Genomic DNA, 19,005 nt, shown 5'->3' with positions numbered 1-19,005 from the left:
AATTTGCTATATTTCACAACAGTTGAAACGACTGCAAGATATATAATGAACCAAGCCCGCAATAGCCACCAGGAATTCGCCAAACGATTAGCACGCCGTGGACATTTTGGGTCACTCGTGGTAGTGCATGTTGCAGGGGAAGTTTAAATTTAAACTGTTACCGGAAATAGGGGGCCACTATTCATTGATTTACGGTGGGCTAGTAACCTGAACTCTGCTGCTAGCCCTACTTTGATGCAATTTTGATGCAATTTTTATGTCACAGGGGATAAATTACTAGTGCCTGCAACATATCGGCCTGATCTGTATAAGGCAGGAAATTCTACATCATGTAGAATTAATTAGCATATTATGCATATGTAGAATTCAACATGTATATGCTGAATTACATGGTAAAATAAGTAGAATCGAAATAATTATTTAAATTTTTATTCGATTTTTAATTCGATACATGAGTGAGATGTTCCGAAAAGCTTTCTTTTATGGAACGGAGGAACGAACATACATTTTCTACATATACTTGTTCTACATAAAACAGATAGTACAATACATGAATATAAGTGTCAATGTGGTGGGTTTGGGATAAAATTCCAGTAAGCGTCGTGCAATAAAGAAATTTTGTCATTGGTTGTGTCAACCAAGATAAAGTACATAAGTGGAAACGGCAGTAGATGCCAATTAAAAATTTACTTTGGTATTATATCTCTAATATAAAGCAACATCAATACAAAGTATTTTTAGATTTAAATCGTATATGATTTTAAACATACAGTAAAACCTAAAAGTACAAAAAAATCCTCTTGAATTACACACCCAAGAGTTAATTGGATTTGGACATTTCACTGGATTAAAAAAAGATTGAAAGTAGTTTTAAAAGATTTACATACCCTAAACGATTACAGTGATATATGTATAAGAATTGTTCATCAGACCCACAGCAGTTGGATGTACAATGCTAAATTGCATAACAATTATAACATCTCGATATTGCATAGAACAGAATAAACTTGAAATAGATAAATAACAAATTTGGCATTTTTACCGTGTCATATGTTCGCAGCAACTTAATCATGAATAATTGAACATAATTTGATCTTGACGTGCATATTAATAGTCATATTTATAATTATATATGTATATTATTACATTGTAAAGCGTTTCAAACTAAAATCGAGTATGAGTCAACATTCTTCTGCGTTGTATTGAGGATAAACAGCTGCGTTTGCATTGTAAACCCAAGTCTTTAAAATGCGATGATTCGTCGCTCGCTTCATCATAACTTTTGAAATTTCTCAGCAAGTTCCAGATTCAGTTTCTCCATTTTCATCAACGTCTTCATCATCTTCATCATCGTCATCATCATCGTCGTCGTCGTCGTCCTCTTCATGGCTATCATTTCGTTTGTTATGAATTGATTCTTCCTTGATTCGTTCAAAGCAGTCGTTCATAAAGTGAAACTGCATGAACCCATCATTAATTTAGCAATAACTTTTGATTTACTTATAATATCCAGAATATTATATAAACATACATATGTCGTAAATATTTTGACCCATCTTGGAGCTTTGTCTGGTCTGAAATTGAAGAAACATTCATTATATTTGTGTAGCGGCTCATGTCTGCAACAGGTTCATCTTTTATGACTTACCGCTCATATTGGAATGCAAATGCCATGCCTTCGTCATCAATATCCCTGAAATGAAATTATACCAATGTAGAAAATGTGCCATAGCTGGCCAAGCCATAGTCATACCCAAATAGTCACGTTATGAATCCATTTATTTTTCATAAGACTGTGTAGAATTAGTTCGATTAAAACAACTGATTACTTACCATTGAATGATTGACTCCCATGTGAAAGGAATAATTTGTGACTGCAATATTTGCACACTCAGTTAGAAAAAGGTATCATGTTTTTAACTATAAATTTAGATTATTTAAAACCTCCAATGTCCCATCTTCTTTACAGGCTTGTAATTCAAAACTTTCTGCAGATATGGAGGCAATAACATGACCTTCTTTTCTAGAGTCACATGGACAGTGAGGGAAAACTATGTTGCCGTATCCACCCAGTTCGCGAGCAAGTTTCAGGTACCTGTAGATAAAATATTTAACCCAAATTAATAATAATCAAAATAATAGTAACGAAACAAATTTATGATTTATTGTACAAAATGCATAAAAATTATGGCGGTAACCGTCCATTGAATTGTAATACAATGAACAGTATACCACTGCCAGTTTCATTCAGATAAGTATTTATTTACGTACTCGTGCTTTCTCGAAGAATCTTGCAATGCTTTCAGTTGATATAATCGATCGGCAGATTTTATTTGCCCTCTGTTTACTTCATCAACTGCCTGTGTAAATTTAGCAAACCACAAAATGTTAGCATACATCGTTTCACTATTATTAATGCTGATTTTTGAAACATTATTATATACCTGCCAAAAGAAAAAGGTCGTTGCTTGGTCATCTTTTGTCAAACTTATTTCTTTACTAATGTTAAATAGCCATTTTCGAAGAGATATGCAAGTCGAGGTGGCGGTGCTGTAGTTTTGAATGTAGAGATTATGAGGAAATTCATTTGGAGCCAATTTTCGTTCTGCGAAAATTATAATTCAATTAATAAACACTTAAACACTATAATAGTTTTAATTTGTGTTTCCACTACCGAAATTGTATTCGACGATTTCAAAGAGGTAAAAATATTTTGCGGCTTCAGAGCTCACACTAATTTTGCTAGTAAGGACGCGATAAACTTCCTCTGCATTTGCGTTTTTTGGTACGTTTACCGATACGATTTGTCTATCGGGTAAAAGTATCTAAAATTTGCAAGAAAAAAATTATCATTTCAATTATTCTGTTCTGTGTATAGGTTGTGTTAAATTCTTACCTTTAAATCTATTTTGGATGTTGAACCCTAATCAATTAAGTAAACGTAGTATTATTGGCAAAACTATTTCACAGTCATAACAATTAATTGTTTTTATCTAAGGAGGGGAGCTTGCGAGGTTGATAATAACAGATCTTGATGCCCTTTGGATATGTAGTAGGGACCAATGAGTGTACTAAAACCCTGAAGTGGTTTGACTCCATGGCCACATTTGCGCCCGCCACACCCACTCAAAAATGCCCAAAAAACGCTTTTACTCCAGTTTTCACTCACTCAAATCCACGCCAAAAATCCAATTTTACTCGGATTTTGAAATTTCTTTCACCATTATACTCCCAGATAGTTGCTTTCTTCAATCCAATATCAAACTCAATTCTTTCGAAATTTTGAGTATTTTTAAAATTTAAAATTCTAAATGAGCATTGTTGTAGTAATCAACAAAACAAATTATTTTTGCGAAATAATCATCAGTAAAATTGAGTCTGATATTGTATTGAAGAAAGCAACTATCTGGGAGTATAAGGGTGAAAGAAATTTCAAAATCCAAGTAAAATTGGATTTTTGGCGTGGATTTGAGTGAGTGAAAACTGGAGTAAAAGCGTTTTTTGGGCATTTTTGAGTGGGTGTGGCGGGCGCAAATGTGGCCATGGAGTCAAACCACTTCAGGGTTTTAGTACACTCATTGGTCCCTACTACATATCCAAAGGGCATCAAGATCTGTTATTATCAACCTCGCAAGCTCCCCTCCTAAGTATGCGGTATATGAGATTTTAATTGTACACGTACAGATTCATCGTCTGTAAGGAATTCTTGCACGATATCACTTTCTGCAATCACTCTAACAGCACAAACTTTTTCCAAATATTGCTCTAATCCTCGTCGTCTGGTATCGAGTTGTTGGTCGTTTAATCTAAAAAAAAAGATAGAATTAATATAGGTGCTTCTTATAAAATTCAGAGAATTCAAACTCGATCTAATGACAATGCATATCTAATGCAGTTAGTAATACGTTATATCTAATGCACGTATCATTAGTAGTACGGTATGCAGAATAGTGCATTCATGGTAAGACAGCGTGGGTACTTTATAAAATTACGCCAACTCGCAATATTTGCTCACATGTTGTAATCTATTTATCGCTGTTAGTCTATTCGAATGAATAAATAAATCGAAATTTTATATTGTTAATCAGTGTCATTTACCTGACAATCTCAATTAGCAAAATTAACAAAAATGTGCAGGATATACATATTTTCGGTTCAACAAATCCGAAGTTGTAAGATTTATTTACCTCAACAACCATTTTGATGGCAATTTAGGAAAGTTAAACCCCACATATTCCTTCTTTAGATTAGCATCTAGAAGGCTATGATCTGTGGACAATTATTGTTATAATATTTAAGATTACTTTTATGTCCATGAACAAGGACTTTTGATGCCAAAAATACATGCCTTTATATCTTCGAGAACAAAGATGTCTTCCTGCCATGTAAATGTTGTAGACGACAAATCGTTCCCCCGTTTTCTCATTGTAACGGTATTGGTAGTCAGGAATGGAAATTGGTAAAGATCTTTTCTCGCTGTAGTCATATGCAGGGAAGGAGGAACTTTCTTCCCCTAACGGTTCCAGTCTTTCAGCCTCCTACAAAAAAAATTATGCTATTAGTATTTAATACGTCAACTAATATTCATATTATAAGATGAGGCTAACCTGTGGTGACACAGATATTACTGTTAGAGTTAAGCAATCACCTCCAGATTTGATTAGGTCGACAACTTGTCGATGAGTTGACCCCTCGACGTTTACCCCATTTCTGTAATAAATTTTGCATATTATTAGCGAATATAAATAATTTAATACTGCCTATTATAAAATTCTCAAATGCAAAAATTATTAATACTTGGTGGACCGTGTATTATACGGGTTGTCAAACAGAACAGAAGTTTGCGAACCTAGCATTTTATCAAGTTATGCTTTGATATGTCTATTTTTTCGAACTACTGTTCCCATTTTATGCCAACATGAAAATATCAAGTAGTAATAGACTGTTCTTAGTACATTTATAACATAGAAATGCCTTATCGGACTCAATAATATTACATTGTGAAATTATTGCCATGTTTGCCCGTTATTATCTGTGTAGATTAGAACAAACGGTGTCATCAAGACTGTGATGATTACTATATTGTCAACTTTCATATGCAAATATATAAATCTTTGTAACGTGCACAATGATGCATTTTGTATAGAAAATATTCATTTACACTTCAATAATTCGGTCCCCTTTTTGTATCCCAGCCTTCTCGGCAGCACCACCCTCAAGCACAGCTACAGAACAATATAAATTTAGTTAATTGGTCAGTTACAAACTTATCTGTGTATGAGCCCTTGGGCTATTTATTTGTATATAATTAATTTACACAATGTGTCAATTAAAGCGTCTTGCGATTACCTGAGACGTGTTGAAGGGGTGCGTATAATTCCTAAGGAGAAACAATTAATAAAATCTGGCAGAATACAACTCTTAACTATCTAATTGCTAAAATTATTACCCCATTAATGCTCCGTAGCTGTCCACCCTCACTGACTTGACCCCTGACATTGAATCCAAATCCGGTCTCGCTCTTGTAGATTTTGACGACCCTTGGCAAGTAGGGATCACCCCCCTGGTCGTCGTCCGTCATCTCGTACTCTGTTTCACCGATTGTCCAGTGACCGCAACAACTCTGCTACTTTCTCCAGAAAAACACTTCACTGTAAAATGTCTTGTTATTTTATTCTACTATACGCCCTCCTCCTCTTTTAACCATACACACGTACATACGTGCAAATTAAAAGGATTTATTTCTCTTTCGCAGATACGTACACATCTATATTTATTTTATTGTGTCAAACCAATAGAATTCACAGTACTCAAAATTTATAATATTTGAATTAGCTTCTCCAGGTCAGCTAGTTTAAAAAAATGTCCAGTCTGTCAAATTAACGAGCTTAATCACCCATTTAAAAAATGCTTCATTGCATTAAAATTGTGCCAAATGATCAGCGTTTGCTTTAATAGTCACACACATCACCCTCGTACAACGTTTCACACGAGATTCGTAATGTTGATAAGATAGAACTTCAGCTGTATAATAATAATATGTACACTCGGCATTATTTAAATGTCAAATTATTGCGAGTGCAGCAACTTGAACGGGCAAAAAACGAGAGTCATATGGAATGCGGCTGAACTGGATTGGGTGTTGGGAGAGGAGAACTAATAAGAGTCACGTCAATTTTTACATCATTGATGCATATTTATTAGGGTTAGGGTAGGACCAGTCGTTGAAGAATTTAATTTTATGAGCAGTAATTAGGGGTTTAATTACTCAAAGGAAATCCTTATTAAGCTCATATCAGCTACTTCCTCCCGTTCCGATGCGTTGCCGTTGCTTTTGGTTAAAAAACACAGGATCGATGATTATGATTATGACATGAATGATGACTCGTTCGAGTAAAGCCGACATGTGCAAGCTTGTTTGTAATTATGAATTGAATGGAAGCTTTATTCGTGTAAAATAACCGCATTATTACATGTCACTGGAAGTAATGGTAAAAGTTCATCAAATATTTAACATGTAAAGTGTGCACGTCTTATCAAGGAGAAAGGGAACCATTTGTATACATACGTATGTAATATTATTGATCAGGTTCTTATGGAAACAGTTAATTGCGGAGTGAATACGAATGCATTTTAAGCAGAATTACCGTATGCATATACGGAAGAAAAGAATCTCGCAGAGTAATTCTCATTTTCGAATCGAATCCCAAAAAAAATCTGCGAATGTTTTTTCCTCAAGGATCTGATGGAGACGGTAGCGACATACGATTGTTCTTTCAGCTTCAGTCATGTTTGTACACGTCCTTCCCATCTATGAGTAAATAACAATGAATATATATGTATATTTAACAATGTGCACAAACATAGTTATAAATTATTTAGACGGCATATGTATTTTGCTCACCCATTCTTTTACATCTGCGAGCTCTTCCTTTGTGAAATATTTTGAGAGCCTTTTAAGATGGTAAAATTTGGCTGCCAATGGTTGGGTCTGTTCTACCTGGAAGGTTTCCCCAAGTTTCTGTGAGGATTCCGATTCCTCAAGTTTCTGGGGTAGTTTCTTAAGTTGCTGGGGTAGTTCCTCAAGTTTCTGGGGGGATTCCGATGCCTCAAGCTTCTGGGGTGATTTATCAACTTTCTGGGGGAATTCCGACTCCTCAACGTTCTGGGGGGATTCCGATGCCTCAAGTTTCTGGGGTAGTTCCTCAAGTTTCTGGGGGGCAAGCTCCTGGGGTGATTCCTCTACTTTCTGGGGGAATTCCGACTCCTCAACGTTCTGGGGGGATTCCGAGGCCTCAAGTTTCTGGGGTAGTTCCTCAAGTTTCTGGGGTAGTTCCTCAAGTTTCTGGGGTAGTTCCTCAAGTTTCTGGGGTAGTTCCTCAAGTTTCTGGGGTAGTTCCTCAAGTTTCTGGGGGGCAAGCTCCTGGGGTGATTCCTCAACTTTCTGGGAAGATTCCTCAATTTTCTGGGGGGATTCCGATGCCTCAAGTTTCTGGGGGGATTCCGATTCCTCAAGCTTCTGGGGTGATTTCTCAAGTTTCTGGGGGATTCCGATGCCTCAATTTTCTGGGGGGATTCCGATGCCTCAATTTTCTGGGGGGATTCCGATGCCTCAATTTTCTGGGGGGATTCCGATTCCTCAAGCTTCTGGGGTGATTTCTCAACTTTCTGGGGGAATTCCGACTCCTCAACGTTCTGGAGGGATTCCTCAAGTTTCTGGGGGATTCCGATGCCTCAAGTTTCTGGGGTAGTTCCTCAAGTTTCTGCAGTTTCTCAAGTTGCTGGGGTAGTTCCTCAATTTTCTGGGGTAGTTCCTCAAGTTTCTGGGGGGATTCCGATGCCTCAAGTTTCTGGGGGGATTCAGATGCCTCAAGTTTCTGGGGGATTCCGATGCCTCAAGTTTCTGGGGGGATTCCGATGCCTCAAGTTTCTGGGGGATTCAGATGCCTCAAGTTTCTGGGGGGATTCCGAGGCCTCAAGTTTCTGGGGTAGTTCCTCAAGTTTCTGGGGTAGTTCCTCAAGTTTCTGCAGTTCCTCAAGTTTCTGGGGGGATTCCGATGCCTCAAGTTTCTGGGGGGATTCAGATGCCTCAAGTTTCTGGGGGGATTCCGATGCCTCAAGTTTCTGGGGGGATTCAGATGCCTCAAGTTTCTGGGGGGCAAGCTCCTGGGGTGATTCCTCAATTTTCTGGGGGGATTCCTCATCTTTCTCCATATCAATTGTTTTTTGCATATCAGTTTCCAGTTTTGGAGAAGAAGAGCATGATTTGGGTGAAAAGTCACAAGTTGAGTTCTCTTCCATTGTATCCATTTGAGTAGCTGGTTCAGTAGAAATTGGTTTTAACATAACTGTGGAAGGAGCATTATCAGGCAGACCTATGGCTTCCACGATTGCTGGATTAGTAATGGCATGAATATCATCTGATAATTTTTCATCCAATTTTATTGGAGGATTGACTGCGACAATTTCATTAGTGGAAACCGTTTTTGAGATAACATCATCAGTGTTTGGTTGCTGCGTTGTTGCGTCAGGTAACACAAGTTTCTCAGATTCAACTACGGACGGCGAAGGAATGGTGACCTCACAAATTTCTTTGCCTGGTGTATCATCAGAAAGGAAGCAATTGCTGAGTTGCTGCTGAGCTATGGTGATTTTAACTCGAGAAATTTTTCGATCACATTTGTTTCCTGAATAAACGAATGCACAGGCTGCTGTTTTATATCCACAGGACTCACACATGACATGCCCTTGCTCACATACATATTGGTAATTGTTGCTTGGGGGGATTTGCAGGCACTCTCCGCATAATAGAAACGTATAAATCTGTGACTTTGATTCAACGAATTTTTGCATGATAAGATCCCCCAAAATTTCTGGTTGGCTTGCATTTACATTTTTGATTTCCCAACTAGCCATAGCAGGGAAAATTATTAGCGCTATGTAAGTAAATAATTGGTGCGTACTGTAATAGTAGACAACAATTAAACTATTAATAATACCTACCCGTCGTCCACTTGGCCCACGTAGTCAGCCATGATGCCCTCCAATCCTTAAGTAAGCTGTGATTTATGGACTTGCCTGAAAAATATAAGTAATTAATTTAAAAATATGCAATGTATGATCACACAAGGTTTTGAAACTCACCAAAGTTTTAATAATAATTATGATTCCGAAATGCGTAAGAACAATTTATCCAGTAACTCCAAAGCAAAGACTCAAACTGACACCTTTCAAGGCAAGAACTCCTGTACATACAAACCTAAATACGTACACACGTACGGTTCTCAGTCAAAAACCGATACCCAGCCAACTGTGATGCTCAAAAACATGTACACCGTTCAAGAAATCCTCAATCAGTGTAAATGTAGGCCTTTTGTTGAGGCATCACCTTTGATTTTAATGTTTTATTCATATGCAAAATGTGTGTGCTAGCTTAACTAAAATATCACTGCAGCATGTTTGTGTATTTTCTATGTAGATAAGTTTATCATATCCAACACAAATGGAATTATTTTATTGTCAATGATATACATATGACATTAGATATTTAAATTTTAGGGCATTGCTTATACCTAAGGGGAAGCGAGTCTGCAGTTTCAAACCCCAATGATTTTACATGCTCCAGAATTTGAATTTGCACATCGTCATGAAGGAATTTCTTTGTGGAAACTACGCTCCATCCCTTCAAACCGCTAGCCCAACAACGAACGACCAACGCAAAAGTCTTTTTGTCGGTGAATGTTGTATACAATTTATGGTTGTACTCTGTAATGTAAGCAACAAATATTTTTCTCTGTATGCACTTCAATAATATCTCGAGCGATATTTGGTTAAATATAATTTAATATGCTAACCAGATTTGTTTCCATCATGCTTGCAATCCCATATCCACTTCTTGTCATCAAGTTTGCTGCAGCTAAAAGTTGCAACAGTTCCATTTACACCGGAAATGGTTACAGATTCGTTCTTGAATTGGATTCTATGGCACAGCTTGGTCAAATCTTCATCAGGATTCAAGGAGGATTCGTACAAGATTTGTTTGACTATGCTCGTGTCATTCTTTTGTCCGATTGGAAGGTATAATTTCTCCTCATTGCTAACGTTCTGTTTAAAGAGCAGGTATTACTCGTACATGGTTACACATATATGTAGAAAGTGCTTTATTAATATGTTGATTAGGAACTTATGGTCTCTCACCCACTCATAATCGGCTACTTTTTTTAGAGATACACAATCCTCCCCTGCAACGAATAATAATACTCCAGTCAAATATGTTCCCAATAAAATGGTAAAAATGGAATTGCAAACTCTTTTCATTTTTTAATTCTTTCTCTTTTTGCAACTGTGTACGTGAGATGTAACTAGTTCAAAAGCAAGAAAGTGAATGGCTATGGGAAATGAAAATTAATAAAATTTGATAAGGCAGCATGCAGAGCCAACTACACCGCATATAAATTTGCATAGGACATCAATGAGAACAAGTTTAGTTTGTCTGATGACAACAAATTTATGCAGTGCATAATAATAATAATAAGATTGACGGACGTTACGAAAGTTGAGCTTTTTTTCTTATTGTAGTGTTTCGTCAACATATGTATTGAACTGAATAAATAAATATATAATATTTTCAAATTCATGCATGTAGTATTAATCAGTTAATTATCGATTTGTCAAAAATTATTTTTTAATGCACTCTATATAAATCTATTTCAGAAACACCATATTATACGCACTATAAATGCACATCATTTTGTGATTTATGTTATAAATTTGAGTTTGGCAAACTTGGCAATGAATTAATAAAATTGTCATATTAATGTGTACAACTGTGCATTACGCTTCCTACATATCCTACCAAGAAGTAATCATCAAGGTCCATGCAACAATTTAATTTGTTAATGATAATGACGCTTCGATGCTTGTGTGTAATTGAATAATTTGCATGAAATATTGTTTGGTCACCAAAATCACATGTATGTATATATAGTTCAATTAGTCTCAGCATGCGGAACGACGACGACGACGACTCACAAAAACATCACTCTTTTTTATCGTTCAAAAAAATATGCAATCAGCGTTTTTTGGGTCAATAGAGTTTCCTTGAGTCACAGAAATAGGAAAATGCGTATATTTTATTGCAGAAAACTCATCAAATTATCACCGTATCTTTAAAACCGGAACAAATAAATAATAAGAGGGCTTTAGGAAGGGCAGAGCAAAAACCAAACCTAATTCATTTGTGCTGATCTATGCTTTTTAGCTACATTTTTAGCTTTGCTGGAAAGTTTTAATTAACTTTTGTGTGTATATACGAACGAACAATAATAATAATAATGGTGGGTCTTGCTCATTGATTTCTCGACACGATTATCATGGCAATTCAAACTTTAGACAAAATAGAAGGACTTTGACACAACTCTGCTGCAATTTTCAAGACTTGAAGAGATGCAAAGGTTGCAAAAATGCATATCCTCGATCCTCATGCAATTTCAGCTTGAACAAAACTAACCAACAAAAAATCTTGAAACTAGATTTGTGTTGTGTATAAGGTTTCTTTGCAAGCCTTATATTAGACTTGTGCTTTGAAAAACCTTGACGCAATTTGATTCTAAAACGGCCTTTTCTTCACTCATAATACAGCACAGTGTATATAATCTACACTGTATAGATGTAGATAAGTATGTACATATGTATGTACGTAGGAGTTGCAATATAAATATATGTATTTATTTACCTGCATACTTTTTATATAAGAAAACAAACTATTACAACTACGAATCCTTTTCGTAACATCTCGAATTTTATTTTTGTCAATTGCTAAAAGTGTGTAAAAAATTGCATTATTTCGATCAGGATATCAAGGAACTGCATGTTGTGTCTGATGTGTCCCGAGAGGAAGGTGTTGTTATAATGTTTGAGGATATGCTTTTGATTCCAATTCGCTAAGCCCTAAAGTTGACAACGCTACTTATTTACGCAAAGCTGTGTGTATATGGCTAGTTGGTACGCATCATTTACTTTGGTTTGCAAGTGGTAGAAATGGCAATTTTCTCAATGCAATCGACAATGTCATTCCTTTTTATTCTGACGAGTTAAGTGATACTAAAAGATGATTTCTGTTTTATGCACTTAAAATGAAGACTTGAAGATCACGAAGATATGCATACGTAAGTACGTACATACATACGCCGGAATGGTCATGTATATATAAACCTGGATTAAACTCAACAGATTCACAGTTCACTTTTGGATTCATCTGGACATTCTTCAGCCTAAGAATGAGAAAATCGGTACTTTTTGTTATGAAACATCTAAATAATAGCAACTAATCCGACTTCTCCCATGTCTCAACTCAATCCTCGAACGTTAATCATTTTGTTCCCATATTACTCCTAGGTCTTACTTTGTCTCTGCATCGCCATGTGCCTGGCTGCCTACGTGGAGGCGGGTGGCAGAGGGGGAGGAGGTGGCGGTGGTGGATACGGTCTGTTCAGATAAGCCATCCATACTTCCGCAACAGGAACTAAATTGGTGTTCTTTCAGGTGGTGGTGGTGGAGGTAGTGGGGGTGGCGGAGGAGGTTGGGGACGAGGAGGTGGAGGGGGAGGAGGAAAAGCTGGCGGCGGCGGCGGAGGATACGGTGGGGGTGGCTCAGGAAAAGGCGGCGGCGGCGGCGGCGGCGGAAAAGCGGGAGGCGGCGGCGGATATGGGGGTGGCGGCTCAGGAAAAGGCGGCGGCGGCGGAAAAGCGGGAGGCGGCGGCGGATATGGAGGGGGCGGCTCAGGGGGCGGAAAGTCGGGCGGTGGGGGTGGCGGGTATGGTGGGGGTGGCTCAGGAAAAGGCGGCGGCGGCGGCGGAAAAGCGGGAGGCGGCGGCGGATATGGTGGGGGTGGCTCCGGAGGCGGCGGTGGAGGGTGGGGCCGCGGTTAAATACCGCATGAAAGTACAATACATGTAATCACGAGTGCCTAAAAATTAATCTCAAGAATTAAACCACAAGTCATTATTATCATCGGAATGTTTTTGCAAGTTGAGCAAGAGAGTAATTATATCGTTTACATGTGTTTAATAATCTCAATTCCAATAATAAATTCTTCACATCATTTAAAAGAGTAACACAACTTTAGTAATTCACAATTCTATAAATCAATATGTATCTAAATCATCCAGTATCTAAAATTAAACTAAAATAAACAGATGTACCCACTATGTTATCACATAATTAATCACGAATCACAAGAAAATCTTTGGTTTAGCATAAAACAATCTTATAATTGGGAATCTGTTTGTTTAGTGGATACATATTTGCCTTATCATCATCATAAATAAGCCCTCCATGTAGTTATATCTGCATATTTACTGCTGAGAATATTTCCATAGTGTTGTCCACATCATCTGCCCATGTTAAATTTTATTTTCAACAAAAAACAACGGATGTTCGTATTATCACATGCAACAATAATCCACAAAAACTACTTCTCATATACATACATCAATTACCGTGATTAAAAACCAACTACTTTGCGGAATCCACAGCAAACTTGTAAATAGAGTTAGAAAGCTGAAATTTGGCGCATCGAGTGTTATTGGCATGTAATAAATTTACTCAGAGGGATCCTATGGGGGGGGGGGGGTGATCCCCCTATTTTCAGAAATAGCGACACACCTACATTGTCTGCATTGTCTCAATTATGTCTGCATAGCAGCTCCCTCAATAAAGCAGATATTATTTAGCCTAAGTCAAGCTGTATGTTTGATGGGCATACGCTACCGTAATTTCAAAATATTTGCTCAGTAATTTGAGAAATTTTGGTTATGTGATGTTTCTTGTATAGCCTGATATCTATTTAATTGATAGGAGTAAACGTTCACAGGATTGAGCGATTTTAATTATTTAAATTGATGTATTGAAGATCCATTATCATATCCCACGATATGATCGTAGCATCGTTGTACCAAAATACTTCAGAAGTATGCCTCATAACTTCAGGTAGTTCAAATTTCAACCCCCAGGTTTCGTGAAACTATCTTAATTGCCGACTTGCTGATTGCCGATTAAATTCCTAGTAATGTGGATTAATAGTAATTTAATAGACTAAAAGTAATTTCATCAGCAACTCTACAACTATTATGGCTTCTGGAACCTTGGGGGCTTAAATGTGCGCCCTATGCAAGCATAGGGCAACGTAGTGCAAATTTCAGTCCTCTGGGTTCCTGAAACTATAATAGTTGGAGAGTTGCTTGTTAAGTTCCAAGTTCATCAGGTTGTAAACTACATGGGATTAAATCAAGAGGTCGGCAATTAGGATAGTTTTGTCCAGGGGATTGAAATTTACACACAATAACCTAAACATGGTATATACATTGTACATTTTGTCATTATTGTTAACATTGATGGATAGGGAAATACGAAAAATTGGGGGATGCGTGGATGGTTACAAAAGGACCAGGAAGCTTGAGACTCGTCCCAAGACTTTGTCCACGCTGGTCGTCTTCAAAAATTGCTCTGCTTCTACTGTAGCTACTTTTACTGTAATCCACAAAATATATCCACAAAATGTGATCCACAAAATTTCTCAAAAATCCACAAAATTTCTCAAAAATCCACAAAATTTCTCAAAAATCCACAAAATGTGATCCACAAAATTTCTCAAAAATCCACAAAATTTCTCAAAAATCCACAAAATTTCTCAAAGATCCACAAAATTTCTCAAAGATCCACAAAATTTCTCAAAAATCCACAAAATTTCTCAAAAATCCACAAAATTTCTCAAAACTACACAAAATAAATCAATTCAAGGACATTTTCTTTTAATTTTAGGAACATGCCACGCAGAGGGGTCGAGAAAATTTTCTAGATTCCGAGTGAGGAACGCCTTTGGGTACCAGAGCTGTTGTGCGATGTGGAGGTGCAATTGAAGTCCACTTCATTCTGCCGCGCACCATATTTTGTTCTCTGCCCCTGCAAAGAACAACTACGCCGACGGAGACTATCCTTGACAAGTATTGGTACAAAATTGATGAGTAATTTCGTTCATTTTCATTTACTTTATTACAGATTTGCTAACATAGAGTTTAACATTCATAAATTTTTATTTACGATTTTCACAATCCATTTAATGCATATGCACATAAATACTTCTCATTTACTGCATCAAATTTCATTTTATACCAATATTTTCTTAAAAAAACAAAGCGACTTAGTTTACTTTTAAATTCTAGTTTAACTAAAAAACAACCAATCAGTACAGCTTTGCTCAGCCCGAACCAGGGTTGATTAGTAAACCCATGTTTGTCAGAATGCTATACTATTTTTCACTAATTCTTGCATTAACTAACGTCAGTTGGTAGTATTACTTGGCACCAAACCAAATACCACGAGCAGTAGAGGCTGTTCGTATAAAAATTTCGAAATTCAACCCTCCTATATTCTAATCCTAAGTTACTTTTTGACTCCACACTAAATTTTATCTGAATATATATTAGAAATCGGTATGGATACCCCTTCCTTATTGCCCATCTGGTTACTTTTTGTTCCTCTTTGGCTTCATATAATTTCATGAGAAGCCATTAAGTATCACCGTTCCGAATATCAGCTTTTTGCGACAAGCTATGAAAATCGGTATGGGTCACCCCAAGGGGTCCGCGGATATGAAAATTTTACCGATTTTGCTTCATATTCTTTCATTAGGAGCCACTAGCAACCTCTATGCCAAATTTCAGCTTTCTACGACAAGAAATTTTGGTGCATAATACCACACCCACTCCGCTGAGCCCCACGGGTCAACCACTGGACCGATGTCGCCCATCTTCGAACTCGAGTTGTGTATTTGCATAGTCTAGATGTGTGGAAAATTTCAAGTCGATCGGATAAGTTTAAAGATGGTTATCGTCGGACGGACAGACAGACAGACAACACGGGTACATAAGCCCTGGTTTGGGCTAAAAATGAATACATTAGAGCCTAGCTCTTTTTACATTTCAAATCCATCAATACCTTTTTCTACCCAGGTAAATACAGTCAGAACTTTTGACCAATTTTTGTAGGACAAAAAATCAAAATTTTCAAGACTTGATTTTACAATAAGATTCTGCATTAGCTACACTGTTCGAATCTGTAGAGCGAACTAGCGAAGCCATTTTATAACAATACTTTTCAAAATCCAATCATTTAAAAATTTTGACATTCTATACGCGTACTATACGTATATTTCAAATGCATGCCAGTGGTGCCAACTTCAACCTTATGGGTTGGCGAAACTATCATTAGTGTTGACCTGCTGAACTAATTCCAAGTTCTCTTGTAGGCAATAATGGTGGTTTCGCCAACCTAGGGTGTTGAAGTTGGCACCCCTGGCCCCATGCTTCTAGCAGTACAGTAATTGTGAACTCTTTGGCTTGTCGAAACTACCCTCCTTATTGCAGACATGCTGATTTAATTTCACGTAGTTAGATAGATAAGATAAGATATAAGATAGATAGATAGATTTATTTCTCATTTGATATGGCCGAGCCCCTCATCATTACGGGGTTACAGAGTTTTACTCTTAGCAACCAACTCTTTGTGTGAATGGAGAGTACGTGGGGTGAAGCAAATTTGCGGCACCATGTAGCATCCAGAATGGACATGACAAACCAAATTGAAACCTCCGCATATTGTAGAAAATATTAATTCAAAAATATTTTCTCTATAAAATTTTTCGGAATCTTTCGTTTCTGACCTTTTATTAATGGGTCAAACTCCGTCCTTCGTCCGCATTATGATTTCTTGAGAACGGATGCGAATTTCGACATGTACATAGAGAAACTCTATGTTAAAGAGGACGGAAAAATTATTTAGGATATAGAGAGATGGGAAAAATGTATATGAAAATGAAAAATGTGGGTATACATTTCCTTGATTTCGGTACATGCGATGTACAGAAAAAATAACCGCTGGTCACCGTACCTATGGAGTAAGATTTTCCGGAATAGGAAGAGCTCATGAAGTAGGAAGTCAAAACCAGTCATTAACATAAAAAACAATCAGAATATTACGTACAGTGTTTTATTTTTAAGACATTCTGATTGCGAGTTTCAATGCTGGCCTTGGTCAAGATCGGCCTATGGTAATAAGTACAGGGAGCTCATGCTCGAACGCGTCCTTAACTTACCGACGTCGTAAATTAACGACGCCTTAATAACGACAAATTATAACGACGTATGCTCATCATTTGTCGTCAAGGCGTCGGAAAATGTTGTCGTTATGAGTTTAACGACATTGTCGAAAAAAAAATCGTTAAAATTTGTAATCCATTTCCGATTAAGGGAGTGGTTCACAACGATCTTGGTAACTGAGGAGTTTTGTTCTTACGTTTACTACCACTTTATTTTAGGTGTAGGAGTGGGATAAAATTTCAACCCACTTATAATAACTTGTCAAACTATCAAAGAAAATTCTCAAGTAAAATGGGGAAGTCATTGTGAGCAGACATGTTTTCGAGTTTTTAAAATTATGTCATAATTTAAAAAGTTATAGAATTTACAAAATCAAGATTTTAGCTTAAAATTTGTTTGAAAATTCCGTTACGGACTAAAACGGGTATTCAGAAAAATGCAAAAATACGGGTCCTCTTAATATTGAGTGTACAAAATTTAAAATTAGTCTATAATTAATTTTAGGGTAAATGCAACTTTGATATTTTAATCTAAGGCTAAATTTTTATACTATAAACAAATTGTTTTAAAAAAAATTTCCAATTAATTTTTAAGCAAATTTACTGTGAAAAATTGCGAATTGCGAAAAAATTGCGAATTATCTAAAAATTCATAAATCTCATTTTTGATAAGCACGTAACCGCCGCATAATTATATTTTTTTCCTTCGATCTCTCTCGATTAGGACTGCCAATGAGTTCGACTCGAACTGTTCGAGTCAACGCATTTGACTCATGAGTTGCTGAGGATGAGTTGAATTGAGTTTGAGTCAATTCATTTCATTCATTCAATTCATTTCAAACGACTCGTTTCAAAATGAGTGATTTGAACAATAATGAGTTTGAGCTGAGTTGCGGAAACTCATTAAGAATTTCGCAATCCAGCGACTCAATTTGCCCAAAACAAAGTTGGCATCAACATATGCAAACCAACATACCCAATCCCTCGTCAACAATCGTCAATAGCTTCTTGACCCCCTCCCCCCATAAAATGTTTACATAATATATGAACGAATCCTAATTAACAGCAAATTACGACAAATTTATCTCGTTTCGATAGTTATTTAGGCGTCGAAAACTTTTACGACAAATTCCAAGGTCTTACCGACAATCAAAGTTTTGAGCATACGTCGGTGTCGCTACTAACGACAAGTGCTAAGGACACATGCTCAAAGGTGTCCTTAGCAATACCGACATCGCTAAAAATTATTTTGAGCATGTGTCGCTAATTTTTACGACGTCGCTAAGCTAACGACGCGTTCGAGCATGAGCTCCCAGGTCTTTTAATACGTATGATGATTGACCGGAATAAATTCACTGAATGTTCATGCATTATATTTGCAATAAAATGCCACAAAGATGTACAAATTTGCGTTTTTTGGGGCGAATTACAGTTATCATTGAAGCTGGTGATTGCATATAAAAGTTGTATTAGCAGTTGTAATAGCATCTAGAAACTGTTTTGGGAGCTCGAGTAAGTGAGACTGATGTTAAGAATTATTTTTAGATTATACTGTGAAAATAATAAATTGGTAAGTAACCATTGAGACCAAAATTATTATAAGCAATTGGTCATTGTTATTTCTTCCAGTAGTGACCGCTGAACCGTTCCCAAGCTCGTTTCAAAACAATTTGCTATGTATGTCGGTAGCTAACGTGAAAGGACACGAGCACAGACTACATACAGCGAGGATTACATATTTCTCACTAAAAGTCTCGCATTGTACTCTGACGTGGGAACTACGATTCTTCTTACTCCATTGAAGGAACGTAGCGAGCAGAGGACATAGTTTCAAATTTTGTAAATACATC

General features: G+C 36.9%; 3 protein-coding genes across 14 annotated transcripts; 1 reads left to right on the top strand and 2 right to left on the bottom strand.

Moving 5' to 3' along the window:
- Positions 1–413: 413 nt before the first annotated feature.
- On the bottom strand, positions 414–6,149 carry LOC110863656 (sorting nexin-27). Of its 2 annotated transcripts, XM_022113011.2 has the most exons (16): positions 5,450–6,149; positions 5,350–5,380; positions 5,162–5,225; positions 4,608–4,710; positions 4,349–4,538; positions 4,188–4,269; positions 3,683–3,806; positions 2,897–2,923; positions 2,675–2,825; positions 2,445–2,605; positions 2,272–2,360; positions 1,945–2,095; positions 1,834–1,874; positions 1,649–1,693; positions 1,532–1,574; positions 414–1,457 (listed from the first exon to the last, which is right to left on the bottom strand). In XM_022113011.2, exons 1-16 carry the CDS (start codon positions 5,579–5,581, stop codon positions 1,293–1,295), a joined length of 1,599 nt encoding a protein of 532 aa, XP_021968703.1. In that variant the 5' UTR covers positions 5,582–6,149; the 3' UTR covers positions 414–1,292. The 2 variants fall into 2 exon arrangements, with proteins under 2 accessions (XP_021968703.1, XP_035705823.1); XM_035849930.1 differs by lacking the exons at positions 5,162–5,225; positions 5,350–5,380; positions 5,450–6,149 and adding an exon at positions 4,798–4,954.
- Positions 6,150–6,414: 265 nt separating this feature from the next.
- LOC110841756 (probable serine/threonine-protein kinase kinX) lies at positions 6,415–9,997 on the bottom strand. Of its 11 annotated transcripts, none has more exons than XR_004834418.1 (8): positions 9,855–9,997; positions 9,145–9,765; positions 9,004–9,078; positions 7,975–8,908; positions 7,895–7,921; positions 7,585–7,814; positions 6,905–7,456; positions 6,415–6,811 (listed from the first exon to the last, which is right to left on the bottom strand). XR_004834418.1 is itself a non-coding variant. In XM_035849895.1 (7 exons), exons 2-7 carry the CDS (start codon positions 9,033–9,035, stop codon positions 6,689–6,691), a joined length of 1,692 nt encoding a protein of 563 aa, XP_035705788.1. In that variant the 5' UTR covers positions 9,036–9,078; positions 9,145–9,364; the 3' UTR covers positions 6,415–6,688. The 11 variants fall into 11 exon arrangements, 6 of the variants coding, with proteins under 6 accessions (XP_035705788.1, XP_035705806.1, XP_035705796.1 ...); XR_004834414.1 differs by lacking the exon at positions 9,855–9,997 and having other exon boundaries at positions 6,905–7,204; positions 7,295–7,456; positions 9,145–9,402; XR_004834415.1 differs by lacking the exon at positions 9,855–9,997 and having other exon boundaries at positions 6,905–7,204; positions 7,295–7,399; positions 7,734–7,921; positions 9,145–9,399.
- Positions 9,944–12,929, top strand: LOC118438150 (acanthoscurrin-2-like). Its single transcript, XM_035857979.1, has 5 exons — positions 9,944–10,077; positions 12,141–12,167; positions 12,232–12,290; positions 12,397–12,484; positions 12,544–12,929. The coding sequence occupies exons 3-5, from the start codon at positions 12,279–12,281 to the stop codon at positions 12,927–12,929; spliced, it is 486 nt and encodes a 161-aa protein (XP_035713872.1). The 5' UTR covers positions 9,944–10,077; positions 12,141–12,167; positions 12,232–12,278.
- The last annotated feature ends 6,076 nt before the right edge of the window (positions 12,930–19,005 follow it).

The sequence above is a fragment of the Folsomia candida genome, unplaced genomic scaffold, assembly GCF_002217175.1.
Source record: "Folsomia candida strain VU population unplaced genomic scaffold, ASM221717v1 Fcan01_Sc001, whole genome shotgun sequence".
Lineage (NCBI taxonomy): Eukaryota > Metazoa > Arthropoda > Collembola > Entomobryomorpha > Isotomidae > Folsomia > Folsomia candida.
The sequence above is the reverse complement of the archived record's forward strand: the minus strand, read 5'-3'. Positions and strand labels throughout refer to the sequence as shown.